Raw genomic sequence first — 19,478 nt, 5'->3', positions numbered from 1 at the left:
TTTGAATAAACTTGGAATCTGTTTCACCCTGTCAAATTCAGAAAATTATATCCCAAAATTTCTGTCATAATTTTCACATGTGACCTTTGACTATGCATTTATCACTAATCAGTAGAAACCCTAATTAATTTGTTGTGTCAGACTCAGACTCAGCTATATCTTTTCATTGTTGCTGTTGCTGTTTTCTCTGTTTTGCAACTCCTCATAAACTTCATACACATAATCTCTTAGGGGAGCCTTGAGTGCCAGAGATGTCTGAAAGCTACAATGTTGTTGTCATAGGAACCTGTCTCCTTTTGTGCTTAGGATGACAAATAGAATGTAGAAGAAGAAAACATGATGTTAATGCCTTGACATATTACATTCAAGTCCTTCTCCGTTTGTCTTAGTTAAACTTTAGGACATTGAAAAATACCAGAAGGACCATTTTTATTATTTTACTCATTTTTATGTAACTAGTAGATTGTAATATCTAACTTTCTTCTAAGCCTCTCTTTACATTTGCATGTTGTTCATGAGTATTTACAAGAATTGGTTTTAGTCATTTATTTCGATTGTTACCATCTTTCAACTTTTGAACAAACCTATAAAAGTCCATGAAGGTACAGGACACTGAGAATTCCCATCTATTAAGAAATGGTGTCATTATAAAACAAAGTATTGCTGGGCAGTGGAGGTGCATGCCTTTAATGCCAGCACTCATGAGGTTGAGACAGGAGATTTTCTGTGAGTTCAAGGCCAGACTGGTCTAACATAGCTAGTTCCGGGACAATCTAGCCTACACAGAGAAACCATGTCTCAAAAAGGAAAAAACCAAGTCAGGCGGTAGTGGTGTGCATGCTTTTAATCCCAGCACCCGGGAGGCAGAGGCAGGTGGATCTCTGTGAGTTCTAAACAAGCCTGGTCTACAAGAGCTAGTTCCAGGACAGCCTCCAAAGCCACAGAGAAACCCTGTCTCAAAAAGCTAAAAAAAAAAAAAAAAAAAAAGAAAAAACATAATAAATAAATAAAGTATTGGTTGCACTATATGGGAATGTGGTTCCTGCCTTTGTTGCTCCGATAAGCACAATCTTTTATAAAGCCATGAAAGTTGCTTTTAGTTCACTTACAAGGCTACCTTTTTGGTGATCTTAATTTTTGAGATCTTGTTATTGCTTTTAGTCCCTTAAGGATGTCTTAATTGCATTCACTACCCTATAACTCCTCTCAGATATGCCCCTACCTTCCAAACCACCCAAATACATACCTTTTTCAAAAATAATCCAATAGAGTCCAATATCTGCATGTCTGCTGCCTGTTTATTGTTGGATGAATGACCTTCCACTGACATGTGTTAGTCTTACTTAGGTCTACCTCCTTAGAAGACTTACCCTTACTTTTTCCAGCAATCAACATCTAAGAACTCTTAAGTAAGTCTGAGATTTTGTGTTCACCTCCCTTCACCATGATGGGATTTGGTTGGGACTGAGCTTGCACAATTCTTGTGCCTGCTGTGTAGCCACACACCAAGTTCATGTGTGCTGCTGTAGCTAGACAACACTCTTTTCTCACAGTCATCCACCACTCCTGGCTCTAACTTCTTGCTCTACTACAGTGATCTCTGGGCCTTAAGATGTAATATAGATGTCCCATTTACTGTTGAACATACTGCCTTCTGATCCTCTACATCCGTCACCATCTAACGAAAATAAAGGCTTCTCTGATTAGAGTGGAGAGATGCATTAATCTGTGGGTATAATAATAAGTCACTAGTAGTTGGTTTAATCCTTCATGCATTTAACAGAATAGTAGTAATAGGTTCTCCCTTGGGCCTGTGATCTGCTTATTCTGAGGTTCTTGGTCCAAAAATGGTGCCACGTGTGGATTTCATCTTGTAGAGTCAGTCGTATACCGTATCAGAAAGTGGTTCCAGGTTCTTCATGCCACCATTACATAGATAGGCCAGTCGTGCCAGGCCAATCACGACTGTGGCTCACAATGTTCACAAGTAGATATGAGTTTGTAATTATCTCCCCAGTGGACTCTTCACTCAGACTCTTTACACACCTAGGAGCAATGCATAGTATGAGTAATGTTCTTCTTCATGTTCTGTGCCAGTCTTTGCTCACAAAATGTTACCTCAGAACTATTATGGATGAGATTGATTCCACCCATTTCTACCACAGCCTGTATGCTGTCATTGTACTGCTGTAGTCACTCACCATACTGTGCTAGGAAGAAGCCATGGCTTCCTTAAGTTGCATGCTTTCCTCACATAGTCCATTACAAATTCTCTACCTTGGGCCTCAATTACATATATGTCCTAATGTCTGGGCAGATAATTCACAAATAGCTAACAAGTATCATATTCAGCCTGAAAATGTATGATTTAATTAAATGAGTGAAAAGCCACTTTCAGACACAGGGATTTCTGTTTTCTTAAACTTTGATCTAACTTAGGTAACACATTTTAAAATGTAAATAATGACTTCTTTTATTGGAATGTACTATTTTCTAAAGAGACTATGATGGGGATAAATGATTTGAGTTGAAAACTGTGTTATAGTCCATTTAATTCAGTTAACTAGGTTTATGTGAATCACAGAATTACTACTTGGGTTTTATCATCCATCTAGTGTCACTTGCTTTATTAAACTCCAGTCTCTGAGAAGAATCAAGGAGCCTTGTTGTATTGGGTTCATATTATGAGATCAAGCAATTCTTGCATAGGAAAGTATCATTGCCTTGGAATGTTGATAAAGATCTTATCTGCAATATGTGGAAAAATAACTGTTGGATTGACTTGGAAATAGATATAACTATTTTTCTACAGAATGATTTGTGACTATGAGTAACAACAGCAGTCTTGAAGGCCAACACATCATATATTTAATGTGCCAATTTTAAATATTTCATTGGTATTCCCCATGGTTGCTACACCACTTTTGGTGGAGCATAACATGTAACTCAAGCTTATAGAGAGACACTGTAGCAGTCATAGGATATGGTATTATCAGTTTCAATTAGAAGATTTTGATGGTGATAAATGCCGAAGGAGCAACAAAAATGCCTTAATTCCCCTTGAGAGAAATTTGTAGGAGGCGGTTTTCAAATACTCAGAAATTCTGTTCTTTTATTAATGGCAAGTGAATCATGAAAGATCATCTTGCTTTCAGAATGATTGCATTGCTTATTTTAAATTTAATCCCTGCCTACCCTTGAAGTTACCTATAAAATGAATGTAGAAATAATTATTAACTCTACATAACATTTTATTTCCCTGACCTTCTCCCATACGCAAAGACTATGAATTACTTATGGTGGTGGAAGCTTCAGAAACTGAGGATGACAAGCACCCACTAATTTTTGCCATCTTATTGCAAAATTAAATCTTTGAAAGTAAACCCATGCATTTGAACATTTGTACAGGGAAATTTTAACAATTCTATTGAAAAGAAGATGAGTCTGAAATTTTTTATTTGGTTTATTATATATTGTCTATCAATAACATGCAGTGAAATAATACTTTGAATTTCTATTCCCTTATCTGGGTATGGGAGGTGGGGTAGGATGGCTTAAAGTATCTACAAGTACTTTACAATATTCAAATTCCTAGAAAGGAAGATATTATCTGGTGTTTCACTAATATTTGAGGTAAAGGTAAAACTTTGTTAACACTTTATGTATGGTTTCATTGACCATTTTAGAAATGCACCCATTTCTTACATCCAAGACTCACAGGATTCCTTATACATTCAAGATATATCAAAGGTCATTTGCTTTGGGAAATGTAGATAAACAATCATTTCTGTGTCTTACATGTGTATATTAGCTGAAGGAAGCAAAGAAGTTTACTTCTGACTACTGCTTAATCTTAATTAAAAGCTCTAATACATTCATAGGGTATTCTATGAATTAGAAATTTTTTTAAAAAGTAAGGTTACCGATCTGGCAGCTTTTGGTGAGCCACCATTCCAACACGGTGGGTGACAGGCTTGCCTAACACTCTTTGTGACTAAAACATTCTGAAGTTGGCCTAGGATTAGAGTGGAAATGTTCTTTGGTTAGGACATCAACCGTTAGACTACATAAGCCTCCAGACTCTTCAAAACTACTAAACTCAAGAAATCCTTTCTCTTTAATAACAGTGTGCTCAGTCATGCCCACAGAAAAGCAGTTGTACAGTGAGTTGTACAAATGAGTACGAATGAATCGAACAGTCTCTATAATGGGTCAGAACTTGTCCACATGCAGACACCAGGGATCTTCCCACAGGACCAGAACTTTAAATCAGTGGGTATTGAATCCCTCCCAACTGTGAATTTCTGAAATCTTTGTGCACTGTGCAGTAGTAGCAATGGTTATTTTTTCATTTTTAGTTTTTACTTGTGTTTGGTTCAAAACATTCAACATTATGTATGATAAAGAGGGTGTATCCACTGGTATGATATTTACTTTGTTTAAATTTAAACACTGTTTACCTTTTTTTTAAATCACAATCTGGAATACATAATTAATCTATCTGGAAATATATCAGGGATCCAAGGCATTCATCACCAGCTATTTTATGGCTCCATTAGATAGCTTATTACTCCCTTGCCTCTTTGCTCCCTGCCCTGTAGAGAACAGAATGCCACGGTTTAACGAAGTAGAGATTAAGAACTCTATTTGTTGAATGCATTTTCTTGTCAAAGTAACATGTCCTCTCCTTTGCATGAGGAAGATCTTTGGATTTTCCCATGAACTTGATGTTTTGTTTTGTTTTTTAAGTTACCTTTCATTTTTGTTTGTTTGTGTTTATGCTTCTCTTGTTTCTATTGCAGTTTGGCCTTGGTATTGCCAACCTACAGTTTTTACTATATAAAAGCCAAAATAGAAGAGACAATAACTCAGGCCAGATGTAAGTACTGTGAAAGCAACTTCAGGATCTACTTGTTGTCTCCTAGTGTAGATGTTTACACCTAGACTTTGGAGTGTCCAAGGCTTATACGTTTTAGTAGGTATTATTATGAGATCTACAGCAATGATTCTAACCCATTCCAAACATGCAAGGAACAAGAATATTCTACGTGGATAGAATATGAGCAGGGTACTCCAGTCTCACTGGCAGTCCCACCACCCTTCCCTGCCTTGCTATGTGCTCAGAGAATCATTGCAGTGCTGTGTCCTCTGTGCCTGTCGTTTTAAGGGTCTGTGAGCTGGTGTGAAATGTTTCACATGCTGATACCAACATGGTCTCTGCTCATGCTCTGTGCTAGCAAAGCTTTTCCTTTGCTTAACTTTCCTTTTCTTTCTTCTTTTTCTTTTCTTTTATTGCATTTGGCCAGAATAACATTGTGCTTGGCAGTTAGCTTTCTTTCTATAATCCAAATTAATGTCTCAGTAACTCAAATAAATTCACTTTTACGAATCCTTTGGAATGTGGAGTAAATAACATCAATGCCTATTTCAAGTCACTTTTTAAGTTTTATTTTGTTTTTGATGGCTAGATTTAGTTCAACAAAATGACCATCATATCCTCTGTTCGATACTCAATGGTTACTAGCAACCTAAATTTTTTTCTGTTAGGATTCAGGAAAGAAAATACATATGTGTCTTTTACTGTTTCCCATCTTTTCTCGGCCTGTCTTTTTGCTGTTTGCAGCCGTGGTAGACACTTCTGTATCATGGGAGATTAAAGTATACATTTGCACTTTCACTTGATAGATATGATGGTCTTTTAACAATCAGCAACTCTTGCATGAGCTAGTTTTTTATGTGATAAAGGAGGAGATACTTAGTGTGCTCATCGGTAAGTGCTTCTGTTCCGAGCTGGCACCATTGGCACTGCACCCGCATCAGCCACTCTGCAAAAACAGACCCTTGAAATAACCACAGTACAGAGAAGGAACAAGAGTAAAATTGAAAGAACGTAACTTCCAGAATTCAAAAATACATGTTTTTCTCCCCAAACTACAGCTGTACATAAATGGACCTTTGATCTATGCACAATATTTTTATTCACAGTCATTGAATAAAATATTGTTTGTGATCCCTTTACTTTACCCTCTTTTTTTTTGTTTCCCTGCTTTCTCTTTCTGATGGACTTACAGCAAAAAAGGGAAAAATGAAGGGCAAGTATTTTCTTGTTGCTCAATTTCTTTCTGTTTAGTACACAGCATTTTCACTAATATTTTCGCTCCTACTGGTTATTATCCTCTGTGCTTCACATTGGTTAGAATTTCCTCCATGACTACCTGAAAGTTAGCAACAGAACAGGGCGGATGTGCCTGTGTTTGCTCAGGCAACCTGTCACTCTCAAGTTGATTACATATTTTAGGCTTAATATCATGTTTCTTTTTACATCTTTCCACCTACTAATCCATACCTAATATAGAGATTCTTATTACTTCACCAAATGCATGAATGAGTTCAAAGTATTTAATCACAATGTTAATAAACTTCATTGATATTTTAAATAATCCACTTGCTGTAATATGTGTATCATACCTTAAAATACTTAAGTATATTAAAATTAGTAAATGGAAAAGCATAAATAGCATTTTATAAGTAATTACTGCTATAATTGTCTAGTGAAGCTTACCCATGATCTTACTATACTGGGAATAGTAAGAGAGAATTATATTGAGAATCTTGACAGTTAATTTGTTTCAAGTTTAAGATGTAAATAGTCTGTTTAAATTTTTCTTAGTCGGGACTCTTTACAATGTTTTCATGTTGTCCTACACCCTTGAAGCATATGCTCTGTATTATTAATCTTATCTTATGTCATTACATTTTCAGATTCAGAAACCCTGAAGCCAGACAATTTTGAAGAATCAGGCTATACCTTCATAGCACCAAGGTTGGTTTTGTTGTTCTGATTTCTTCTGTAATAACTCATATTGTTGGTTAAGTCCTTCAGAAAAAATCCTTAATTGGGATCAAGATTAATCTAAGTTAATTCTGTATTCAATTATGAAACCAAAGGGACAATGACATTTAAGCTTTCGATATCCTGTTTATTCATTCAAATAACTGCTATTTGTTTAAATACTGGTGGAGCAATTGGTAAAGATGGAGCAGTATGAGATGTCATGTGCCCAATGGCAGATAGAACAGAGGAGCTTTGGTCTTCAGGAATAAACAGTGCATCTAGTAATGTCTACTGGAGGTTGCAGAGCATATACATATAAGCACAAAGATACTCCACATATAATTATCTTGGGAGCATATATGCAAACACATACATACATATGTCAAGACCACACATTTAAATATGAAAAGTTTTTAGCTCATAATTGTATTTTTATGTACTCAACACAGATTTCTGGATGGTAGGTTTTTACTGAAGAATCATTTTTTATTATTTTTATACATAGAAAAGTTGACATTATACATGATACATGCTATCAAGTTTGCTTGTAAATTTTTGGCCTTTGCCTTTTTAAGATTAACAGTGCCACCCATTAATTTTGGACCCCATACATTATCTCCCCAGATTGTTGTATCTTCCATTGTTATTGGTCCAGATTGCTTTACTAGTTTAACCAGAGTACTTTTGCCTTCTGAGTTCACATGTGTGAGGCAATGGTACTGCATGTGTTTCTGTGCACCAGCTGCCCTAGCCAGGCCTTGGATGATGCAACAGTGGACTCCTATATTGTGACACAGCAGGCAGGAAAACCAGCTTTATACGGTTTACATGGTGGGCAACCAACGCCAGCTGAGCTTGTTCTCCACAATGTAGTGACAATATGGACCCCATCAAAGAACAAGTGGTCTCTGTAGGGGCATTCCCTTTGGCAGCAGCTTTCTCCTCAGTGTGAATTCACTGCCTCTGTGTCTTCTGTCCCTTTGTCTCTGGTCTGTGCTGTGGGCAACCTTAAGCAGCTGGGAAGCTGACAGTCTAGGGCCTTGGTGAACTTCAGGTGTTTGAATTGCTATAGAGTATAGGCCTTTGGAGTGGAGTCTATTGTATTAAGGCCATTGACAAAGTGAATGAGGTCTCTTTGGTGCTGGATGTCCAATGCCAAAGTTCAGAGGCCTTTTCTCAAACAGGACTCACCAATGTTTTGCCCTGCTTCTTCACAGAGTCCGAATCACCTTCCTCTCTTGGGTTGTTTTCATTTTGGTGTCTTGTCCAGCTGGAGGAGAGGAAAATACAGTGCCTCACATTGTGTGTGTGTATGTGTGTGTGTGTGTGTGTGTGTGTGTGTGTGTGTGTGTGTGTGTGTGTGTGTTTATGTGTTTATGTGCATGATGTGTGATATATGCAGTAACATTACCTCATATAATGTATGTGTCATGTGTGTTTCCATGTAGGTGTGCAAGTAGGTGTGCACATGGAGCCAAAGTTCTTTTTTCACTATTGCTCTCCACATTGTTCCCTAGAGACAGGGTCTTTCACTTATTCTAAAGCTTGCAAATTCAGCTAGACTGGCTAACTAGGAATCTCCTAGAATCTATCACTTTCTTTCAACTCTGAGATTCCAAGTATGCTTAGTGATACCCAACCTTATTCCATAATTTGCATATGAACATATCTTACTAGCCAATTTTGTTTCTCTCATGTAATCACTCTCCATAATACATATTTTTATTCCACCTCTATTTGAGTATTTGAAACTATTAATTTTTTTTATTTTTATTCTTTCTTTCTTATTTTGGTTCCCTGCCTTTAGTACACAGTATACAGTATCAAATTGAATACATTTCCTACTAATCTATGCTAAATAATCTAAGAAAATGGAGGGAGGCAATTCTAATTATTGTTTCCAGTTGCACTTTGATCAGAAAAATTTTGAAGAACCTAAAAAGGTTTTCTAAAGTTATTCAGAGTTAATCCTTCATTTTTACGTATGGAAAATACTAAATTCTGCCTCTTTGAAAATTGGTAGTATTTGTACCATTTTGAAAAACCACAGTTAACAAGGCTCATCCTTGGCTTTGAAAGAGTCCCCCTCATTGTGCTGTGGATGGGGTTGGCCATCTCCTCCTTCCTTTCTGCATCTCTCCCATGTTACACTGTTCAAACACACGTTACACCGTGTTTCCTTAGTCCTGTCCAGTTGCAGATACAGGATTCTCCCAGGAGCTTCATTTCTTCCCCACATAGAGAAGGAGGTGAGAACTATGCCTACCTGGGCTCTCTCCTTACATGAGTCCATCTTCAAACCATGAGCCTAGCTTTAATTCCTCACATTCAAGTTGGGATGATGTCTCCCAAATCCAACATGAGGGTTCTAACTGCTGGAAACAGCAGATGCAAGTGGCCTGTTGACATTCTAGTAGAGACTCGCACAGATCTCCTTCCAGACTTTGTCCACCCTCATATTTCCACATAAGACATTCATGTGTCATGAAAGCCTAACAGGAATGTTTCTTCAATGTGCTTCCAATTCAGTGTCTTGTAAATATTTGTCCCACTTGGAAAGCTCTTCTTGTGTTGCTTTTAAGAAGGAAATAGTTTTCTTCCAATGTACAATCTTGAGACATGGCAGTTGTCCTGATCTGCTCCCATTTGCTAATAATGTCTTACTATTAATTGATCCCTGAGTCTTCCAGGTCTATCTTAGGACCTCTGTACATTTCTGTCACTCTAGTTATTTCTCCCTAGTGCAGGCCAAGGCCTTTTTTTTGTGCCTATAGCTACATCTGAGTGGTTCTCACATTCCCTCCATTTGCTCCTGCTTTCCAACCCTGTTTCTATTCCATGACTAGAGAGTTTTTAAACTGTGAAGGAATCTTTCTCAAGTGCTACTTACTAACCAGCGGCTCTGTGTTGTTATAATGATAATTATGGGCTGTATTCCACAGCTTTCAAGTGCTCTGTCACCAGGATTCACATTCTGTTGTGGTTCCCTTTACTAGAAACTGGGAGCCTGCACACTGGCTGCCTGTTTACTGAAGTAGAGAAGGTCTCATTTTCTCATGTACTGTTTCTGGTGGCTATAATGTCTGTTCTAGTTTGAATTTCTGTTGCCATCATAAAGCATTCTGCCCAGAAGCAACTTAGGAGAGGATTGGGTTTGTTTAGTCACAATTTCAAGTTATAGTCTGTTGTTGAGGGAAGAATGGGCAGGAATTCACACTACAACTAGACAGAGAAACCAAAGAACACTGCTTGGTGGCTAGCTCACACGGGCTTCATTATCTGCCTATCTACTACTTGCCCAGGGAATGGTCCCATCCACAGTGGGATGAACTTTACAGCAGAAGTTAACAATCAAAACAGAAATCCACAGACATGGCCACAGGCCAAACTGATGATGCAATCCCTAAACTGAGATTCTCTTCTCAAGTGACTCTCGTCCTTGTCAATTTGACAGTTAGTGAATGCTTAGTAGGACACAGTCTGTGGGCTAGTACAGAAATAGATTTGACTAGTTCTAGCACAGACTTCATCCTGAAGAATATGAATCCCTTGCTGCATTTGCTTATTTTCAAAGGTTTCCCCATGCCCATTTTTCCCACTTACTCTCTTTTGCATGTTTTCACTCTGTATACACAAACCACACTAAATCCCAAACCTCAGCATCAGCCTGGGAATTCCAGCATCGCTTTATTATGTATCCTGCTGATTGCTTCATACAGTTCTTTGTTTTCCTTACCAAAGACTTAGTCACCTTTCATTTATTCAGTTTACTTCACGGAAACACTATGCATCCATTTGAATTACTATTTGCCATTCGGTGTTGAATCCCTTGTCCTTTACACTGTAGAGCTGAGAAAATGCTTGGTAACTGGAGAACCTAAGAACATTTGAATATCATTTTTTAAAAACATATGATTACCCATAATAATATATACACAAGTGCAGAGATGAGAAGTCAGCCTTGGAGAATTTTGCTCCTTGAAGGCCATCCAACTTGGTGTTTTTTTTGTTTTGTTTTTTTTAAGACAGACTCACATTGGTTTGCAACTTGGCCAATTAGGCCAGGCTTGTTGACCAGGAAGCCCCAAGGATCCATCAATCTCCCCTCCTTGTCATCACTCTTGAAATTTTTATGTGGGTTCTGGAAAGCTAACTCGGATGTTCACACCTGCATTATTTACCAATCTAATTTGCTTTTCTGTTGTTCTGATAAAACACCACACCCAAAAGCAACTTAGAGAAAGAAGGGAGTTATTTTGATTATGCTTCCACACCATAGTCCATCTTTGAAGGAAGTCAGAACAAGATCTCAAGAAGGATCCTAAAGTCAAGAACTGAAACAGAGGCCATGAAGCAGTGCTGCTTACTGGCTTGCTTTCTGTGATTGCTCAGCTTGCTTTCTTATAGAACCCAAGACCACCTGCCCAGGAGTGGCACTGCTCACAGTGGGCTGGGCCCTCCCATATTGACGATTAATTAAGAAAATGTACCACAGACATGCCCAGACCATCTGATAGAGGTAACTCTTCAGTTGAAGTTTCCTCTTCCCAAGTGATTCTACTTTGTGTCAAGTTGACAAAAACTAGCTAACATAATTTAACCCTTGTCACCATGATGCAATGCATGCTTATTAATCCCCTTAAGGAAGGCTGAGTTCTTCTCCAACACCCCACGGCACCAGAGGCTATCAGATTCTTAATCATTAGACTCAGTACCTGGTATGCCACACACTAATGGTGTGTTTGAATCTGGCACAATGTGCTGTGTGATTTTCAGTTGTCACATATATATTCTTTTTATCCAACAACTGGCTCCACCACCAACCTGTTCAGTATTTCTCAGGAATGTATTGTTTAGATTATCTGATTTGTTTCTATTCTCATTCAGTTTTCACACTATCACACAATATCTTTTGTCATTATTATATAACAAAAAGGCACATGGTAACTTTAGATTAAGTCATAAATGAGCCCGCCCAGGGAGGGGGAGTGTCTAATTGATTGGTCCAAACAACAGAATTTTTCTGTTTGCTGATACAAATCAAAATTGCTCTTGACTTAGAGTTCAGTGGCAGTGAGAGGTGACAGCAGGGTGTTTACCTAGAAAAAGGGAGCATTAACTACAACTGGAATTCTCTGGAATTCCTGGACAGTAGCCAGGACAGAATCAAGGGCATTTCCAACTATTGGCCAAGGGGAAGTGTTAGAACTGTTCACTTCCAGAAGCTCAGTCCCAGAATCTCTGGTATGTTTCTGTCTCCTGTTAGGAAAGGACACAAATTAGTCATCTGAAGAAGGGTTTTCTTGGGGTTAGCCCCACTGCTAGTAAGATGCCCCTGGGGAAATCCTGTGATACCTTTGAGACTCAATTTTCTGCCCTTTGGCATTTTAAATGCCTTTGATTAAAGTATTTTTCAATTAAAAGAATAAAATCCAGTCAGAAGTGTCTTTAAATAATAAAATGGTAGTCCAGATATGGTTTGAATAATAGTTTGCAGTATATTTTTGTCCAGTCCTCTAAAATTGTGCTTTTGGCTTCTAGCTCATGAGATCATAACTCAAATACAACATAGATGTTTTTAGACTTCAGGGCTCTGCTTACTTCTGAAATAGCAGAGCCCTATGGGCAACTCAGACCTAGCTTTCCTGACAGCCCAATGCATTTACATCATGGGAACTTTCTAAACTTTGCCTCTAAAGTAAGTTTTTCATAGCAAGATTATTATATCTAAAATATTAAGCATAATTTTTAAAATGTGTTAAGTTGCTCTCAACAAAAAGTAATGCATATTTGTTTTTCTTCTTCAGATAAAAATTGTTATTAACCTCAAATTTTTAATTTTGTTTTTGAAGTTCTGACTCTCTGCTCTGCTCTGTTGTTAAGGGTTCTGTGTTTAAATGATTGCTTTTGTTGTTGAGATGTTTACCACTTATATCCCTTATCTTGAATGTTAGCTCTTTCCACTGGTTGGATGAACCTGCTTGATTTAATTGTGAGTTTTGTTGTCTTTATGTTTCCTGTATTTCTGATCAGGATTGTAGTTGTATACGTAAGATTTGCTTACTTAGAGCTTACTTGTTGGTTCCAGACTCCTTTTCATAGAACTTGAACGGTCTAACTATATACTTAGTGGGAAATAAGTGCTGTTTACTCCAGTTTTCCTCCTTGCTGCTCATAGTCACAGTAGGAGCAATGCAAGCCGAGGGTCTCTAAGAGTAAGCAACAGTAGTTATTTAAGACACTTACATACAGGCAAGAGCCTTTTTTTTGTAGCAGGACTGCCATCACCCAAATTATGACACAGAGACTTATTATTAGTTATGAATGCTCGGCCTTAGTTTAGGCTTATCACACTAGCTCTTATAAATTATTTTAACCTATTTCTCTTCATCTATATTTTGCCTTGGGGCTTTTTATCTTTCTTTTATTCTGTATCTCCCACTTCCCAGCTTCCTTGGTGAAGATGCCTGAACCCTGGCATCTCCCTCTCTTTCTCTCTGGTTCTCTCTCTCCAGTTTATATTCTTCCTCCTACTTATTCTCTATGCCCAGCAGTCCTGCCTATCACTCCTCTGCCTAGCTACTGGCTGTTCAGCTTTTTATTGGACCAATCAGGTGCTTTCTGCAGGCAAGGTAAAACAAATATTACACATCTTTATATGGTTAAAGTAATATTTCACAGCATAAATAAATGCAACATCTTTATATAAAGTAATATTACACAACAAAGTTTGCTTTAAAATATCCATGATTGAAGCTGTAAAAGTTATTAACTTTCTTGATGTTCATCTAGAAAAGGAACAATACTCAGTCTTCCACAATGAAGAAATCAGTTCCACTCCATTCTAGAGTAACCTAATTCCTCAAAGTCATACTGTGCAGCTGAGTAAGGATTCAGAGCAGGTGCCTTCTCTTTTGCTTTAAAACATGCTATTGCATGTGAACAAATGACAGATGGCCCTACCAATTCATAGTAAGGTACTCAGCAGATATTTTCCAGTAATAGGTCAAATGAGACACTTGAAACTGTGGCTGCATGATATATAAAAGCTTGCAAACAAAGTCAGATTCGGAGAAAGTGTGTCTGCTGCTGTGAGCATGGCAGCAACCTGGTTCAGATCTGCATTATATAGTGAGTTCTGTGGTGATATTAATGTTTTGGGTTTGATGAATGATGATTTGGTAATTATGCCTAAAAGTTATCACATTTTTCTAAATAATTTATGATATTATAAGTTCAACCTAAGCACAAGGTAGTACATTGGCTCTTAATATAATAGAATATGAAAGTGTATTGACATTTTAAAATAATATTACAACTAATCAAAAATTCACTATTAAGTTTTGGTTATCAAAAACAAATAGTTAAAATACTGGAAAAAAAACTATTACAATAATCCTATCTTACAAATCATGGTAGTGTTATGGGTCTGTAACCCCAGGATTTGGGAAAACAGAAGTAGGGAGATTGCTCAAAGTTGGGGGCCAGCCTCAACTACATAGCAAGTTTCAGGACCACATAGTAAGACCCTGTCTCAAAATCACCAAACCTCAAACAAACAAGCCAAGGTCCTTTTTTTTCTAAGTCTATTTCTGAGGAAATATTTTCTTAATGTCCCTCAAAATAAGTCAAGAATGTAAGCTATTTGTAAATATATGACATTGCCATGGCTTTTTAATCTTAACATATAGATCACTATGGAAAGGTATGTTAATACATGATGAGCTTATTAATATTATGATGAATAAATATTTTAATCGTTCTTAATTATTATATGAAATTTATAAAAGACACAATTTATGATATTTTAATAAGTACATTTGTATTGAGCTCCCACTTTCCAGAGACCACACACTGTGGTCTCCCCACTTACTAAGCAGTTGACCATTCTATTTTAGAGATAAAAAATGGGATAATAAGCTCAATTGCTTGCAAAGGCATACAACCAATAAATACTGTTTCTGCAAACTATAACGTTGTCAGGTTTTTATTTTAATAACTTAAATATTCAAATCTTGTTTTTCAGAGAATACTGCAATGACCTTAAACTCTCTGATAATAATACTGAATTTCTTTTAAATTTCAATGAATTTATTGACAGAAAAACTCCAAATAATCCTTCCTGTAAGTATATATGAATTTGTATTATTTGCCTCAATTCTTAGGTCTTAAGTGGACAATTTGGTTCATATGATCAAATCTCAGTATAATCCTATCAGCTTATTGGTGGATTGATTTATTTATTACTTGAAGTTTTAATGGTACAATGCAGCAATTTGATCCTTAACTTTTTATATTAAAGTAATATCATTTCATTATTAGTGAAATCAAGTTTTCAGAGCAAGGTAGTCAGTTCTTGAAAGAAGCTAAATGGTATGCTCACCCTTGTTCCTCTCAAATTTTGAAACTTTGCATTGAGTCACCTATTGAAGGCTTTTATTACAATGCACTTTATGTAGAAAAAAACATATGGTATGTTCTTGTGTTGTGTCTTCAAATTTGTATGTTTTATGGAGTATAAGGAATAATCAACTAATAGTTTTCTTTGTTTACGACAGTTTAATCACAAGCAACTTTTTCAACAAACATGTCTTATAGTATGCCTCATGAGACAAATCTGATAGAAAGTGATGGAGAGAATTTTAATAGTTAATATTAACTATTATAGTTGTCTCTGATATATCTACATCATTAACCCTTTAAGATTTTTCTCATATGCATAAGTTCTAGGCTTTTAAACTTTTAATTATCAATTTTTTCCATTCTAAAAATTACTTGTAAGAGTTCTTCCAGGAACAATTCAAATATGAAATAAGGGAGGAAAAGCAAATGCATATCAAAACTTACCCCAATAAATAGAATTTGAAAGAAAGAAAAAACAGATGAAACTTTTATGTCCTCCTCTTTTCTCTTTCTTTTTACTGTTTAAAAGGCAATGATTTCTCTTATATGAGGCTAAACAAAGCACTTCTATTTGTTTCTATTCATTATCAAACGTCAGAAAGCCTCCTCAAAGTTGCCTCCCCAACTTGAATTTTTATATTGGAAAAACAACTGAATTGTTCTTTCTCACCCCTGCCTCTTACATAAATGAGATATTAGTGGAGACTGTACACTCCTTACTTGAATCAAATGAGACTTTATCATGCATTCGAGAAGCAAGCACCTGTAGGTTTTCTCAAAGTTTCCCACCCTGAGAGCAGATGGGCCACAAGAGGCAAAGTGAATATGCTATGCTCTTTGATCTTGGGCCCTCGTTTTTCTGTTCTTTCTGTTACCTTTGAACTCAGACAGGTATGCTTCTCAGTCATTACAGAAGTGATAACCAGAAGCCTGTGCTATTGAACTGAGATTACTATATTCAAAAATCCAGTTTTGGAATAGTGATAGTATAGGATAATTCTATCCCTTTTCCCTACTCAAAGACAAACACAAAAATGGACATTTATAGGCGTTTTCAAGAAGTCAGGCTTATGGTCTACTGTGTAAAGTGGAAAAGTTAAAATACCTTTTCCTTATTAAAAAAGGTGAGAAGTGTTTGATGTTTTTACTTGATTATTTCAGTTAATACTCCTATCCACACATGAGTGCATGTTATTAAGCTGCATAACCAAAGAAAACACAGACAAAAAAGAACATTTCCTCATTGTTTCCTGGAAAGTCATAATGCAAATGCCTTTTTGAGCTTTCATGTATGTTTTTATTATTATTTAAGTTTTTAATTGTGAGTTGCATATAACAGTACTATATTCAAATATTTTCCTCCCCTGCCTTTCCTCCTTCCAATGCCTTGCGCCCCTACTCCCTCTCAAGTTCATGACCTCTTCTTCAATTACTAGTGTCATGTATGTATGAATATAGATATACGTTAAGTATATATTCATATGTCTATACATGAGTATACATCTATACAAATCTGTGTATATGAATACTTAAGATTTATATCTTAAATATGCAAATCTGCATAGGCAAATACAAGTCACATACATACTCTCTGTGTCCATTTAGTGTTGTTGATATCGATCTGTGTTTAGGGCTGACCAATGGAAATTGGATATCCTATCAGGGGGCTTGGCTCTAGAAGACTGATTCTCCATCTCTCAGCAGTCATCAAACTACCTATAGTTCTTCATCATCAGTGGGGCCTTGTAAAATTTCCCCTATCCATGGTTGCATATCAACTGTTATTGTCTTTGTGCAATTTTCGGTTGGGCAACATTATTGTTTAATTTTCATAGGTGCAGCTTCCTTGTCATGTCTAGAAGTCAGATGTCTTTCAATAAAGCATTTTCTCTTATGAGTTATTGGCTTTTGCAATACTTACTCATTCATGTCCCTAATGTATAAGATCAATGATGTAGAAAATGCCCAATTTATATGGAATAGTCTTGCATATCTGCTCAACTGGTTTTGAAAATAGTAAATTTATTTCTTTCACTATTATTTGAATTAAAAAACCTATGTGAGTTTAATAAAAGACATCCTTTTTATGTCAGGCAATACAGATTTAATTAATAGAATCTTGCTGGATGCCGGTTTTACAAATGAACTTGTCCAAAATTACTGGAGTAAACAGAAAAATATGTAAGTATTTTTTCTTGTTAATAGAAATGTATACATTGTGTTTCTGTTCCACATCTCCCTGGGAAATTTTTAGAGAATGGGCCTTATAAGTTCAGTTAGTTATTTAGCTTTGGAAATCATTTTGCAATTTTTGATAGTTTGCATTTTCAGTTGTGAGTACAATCCCATAGTAATATTGGCCATTTGTTAGCATTACATAATGGTATGGCTAAAACATTAAATAGGCATGTTGGCATATGAGTGTTTGTGGTAAAATAGTGTTTCTAATGAATGCTTAGTTGGCTTTGTACTGACACATGCCGTACTCTTGCTCAGTAATTGAGAGCTTGCAGGATGGTTCTCATTCATAATCTCGTCTCCATTCATTTCCAGTCAACCACTTGATGCTAAATACTTCTCACTATGGTTGCCTCTCTTCTTCATAATCAATGACCTAAAATACCATTTTTCAGAAATTACAGCAGCTGAGTTTTGTACCTTTAGTGCTACCCATTCCTGTTACCAAGTTCCAATCCCTACAAGGAATTCCTGCCACAATCCTGTTTCTATAGGGCTTTAATGTAAAGATAAAGCTAGAGCGTCAAGACTAGTATGCTGGTACATGCCTATGATCTCAGCACTTAGCAACTGAGGCAGGGGTAGCAAAGGTTTAAGGTCAGCCTTGGCATAGACCAAATTCTCTCTCAGAGAGGTGGGGAGGAGCAGTTCTTAACCATGAACTTCAAAGCCACTGCCAGGGTGTCTCTTTAAGAAATGTATACTTAAGAGTGGACTTCCTATAACTTCCCTCACTTTGTCGTAGCCCTTTCTCACAAACACCAAGTACCTTGACTAGTTTTCCCTTTTCTCTATACACTGATGTCCTCCGTAATCCCTGCTGGCTCCTCATCAGTCGTCAAAGGACAACTCCATCTTTCTTGCTTCCAAGATGACTCTTAAATACACTAACACTGAGAGCTCAATTTGATAGATTATTAACCTGCCATTTTGTGTGTGTTGATATGTGTAACTTGGTTTCCTTTGTTTCATTTTGTATATGAACACCCAGCTCAGCATCTCAGAGATTACTTTTTCATATGTCTTCCTTTTATCTTCTATTTTAGCAAAGGAGTGAAAGCACGTTTCGTGGTGACTGATGGTGGGATTACAAGAGTTTATCCGAAAGAGTAAGTTCAAATAACATCTGTAAAAATAAGTTCATCGCAACAGCCTGTGCCAAGGGTCTGGATGTTGCCATGTAAGGAAGCTATTCTTTGGGAAAATTGATCGTTGTTAGTAGATTAAATTGCAGTATGGTTTAAAGTATTTATCTTAATAAAATATTCCATTTCACTGGGTAATATCATTATAGGATGTTTCAATGGCAGTTGCTAGTCGTATTTGTATATATTCATTACAAAATTTAAAAGAGGTTGAAAGAGATGTTCGTCTTTGTAGATAGAGTCCAACTCTGAGCTTAATGAGTATAATGGTGACCTATAGCAGCATTAGGGTGGAGATCCTTATTCACATTGGTCTTTCATGCCTCATATCTCTTGTTATCTTAACAACAGTCTCTGCAGTGGGTTGGACAGGTACCAAGGCTTATTAATACTAATTAACTGACCTACCCCTAGTTTCTCAAATAAGAGTCAGCTCTTTCTTATTCTTCTTATGCTGATATATTGCTTAGTGATGAGTATCAGTTACGCTATCCTTACCTGACTTCCTTAAGGCATACCTGAATAGTAGATATGTCTGTAGAGCTGTATTTCCACAAAGGGAATTCAGTTTATCATGTACCTTAAGGAATATAAATGATGAGAGCCATTTCCTCCCTAGAGCTGGAGAAAATTGGCAAGAAAATCCAGAGACATATGAGGACAGCTTCTACAAAAGGAGCCTAGATAATGATAACTATGTTTTCACTGCACCCTACTTTAACAGTGAGTATTCGTTGGAATTCTATTACCTAGTCCCTCTCCCTTCAAGTAAGTTACCTTGTTAACTGCCTAGAATACTCATTGTTGAGTATGTAATCTGTATAAGAGATTGAGGAGCCAGAAAAGAAATATGCGTT

At 36.7% G+C, this 19,478-nt stretch overlaps 1 protein-coding gene across 3 annotated transcripts in view; it reads left to right on the top strand.

The window, feature by feature from the left end:
* Positions 1–19,478, top strand: part of Cacna2d1 (calcium voltage-gated channel auxiliary subunit alpha2delta 1) — a 423,872-nt gene that overhangs the window by 377,606 nt on the left and 26,788 nt on the right. For all 3 annotated transcript variants that reach the window (XM_027393485.2, XM_027393486.2, XM_027393488.2), the window contains 6 exons: positions 4,803–4,879; positions 6,763–6,823; positions 14,862–14,959; positions 17,332–17,419; positions 18,523–18,585; positions 19,241–19,344. In XM_027393485.2, coding sequence (XP_027249286.1) covers positions 4,803–4,879; positions 6,763–6,823; positions 14,862–14,959; positions 17,332–17,419; positions 18,523–18,585; positions 19,241–19,344 — 491 coding nt within the window. The remainder of the gene's footprint in view (positions 1–4,802; positions 4,880–6,762; positions 6,824–14,861; positions 14,960–17,331; positions 17,420–18,522; positions 18,586–19,240; positions 19,345–19,478) is intronic.

The sequence above is a fragment of the Cricetulus griseus genome (assembly GCF_003668045.3).
Source record: "Cricetulus griseus strain 17A/GY chromosome 1 unlocalized genomic scaffold, alternate assembly CriGri-PICRH-1.0 chr1_0, whole genome shotgun sequence".
NCBI lineage: Eukaryota > Metazoa > Chordata > Mammalia > Rodentia > Cricetidae > Cricetulus > Cricetulus griseus.
Note: the sequence above shows the minus strand (reverse complement) of the source record. Positions and strands in the feature narration are given on the sequence as shown.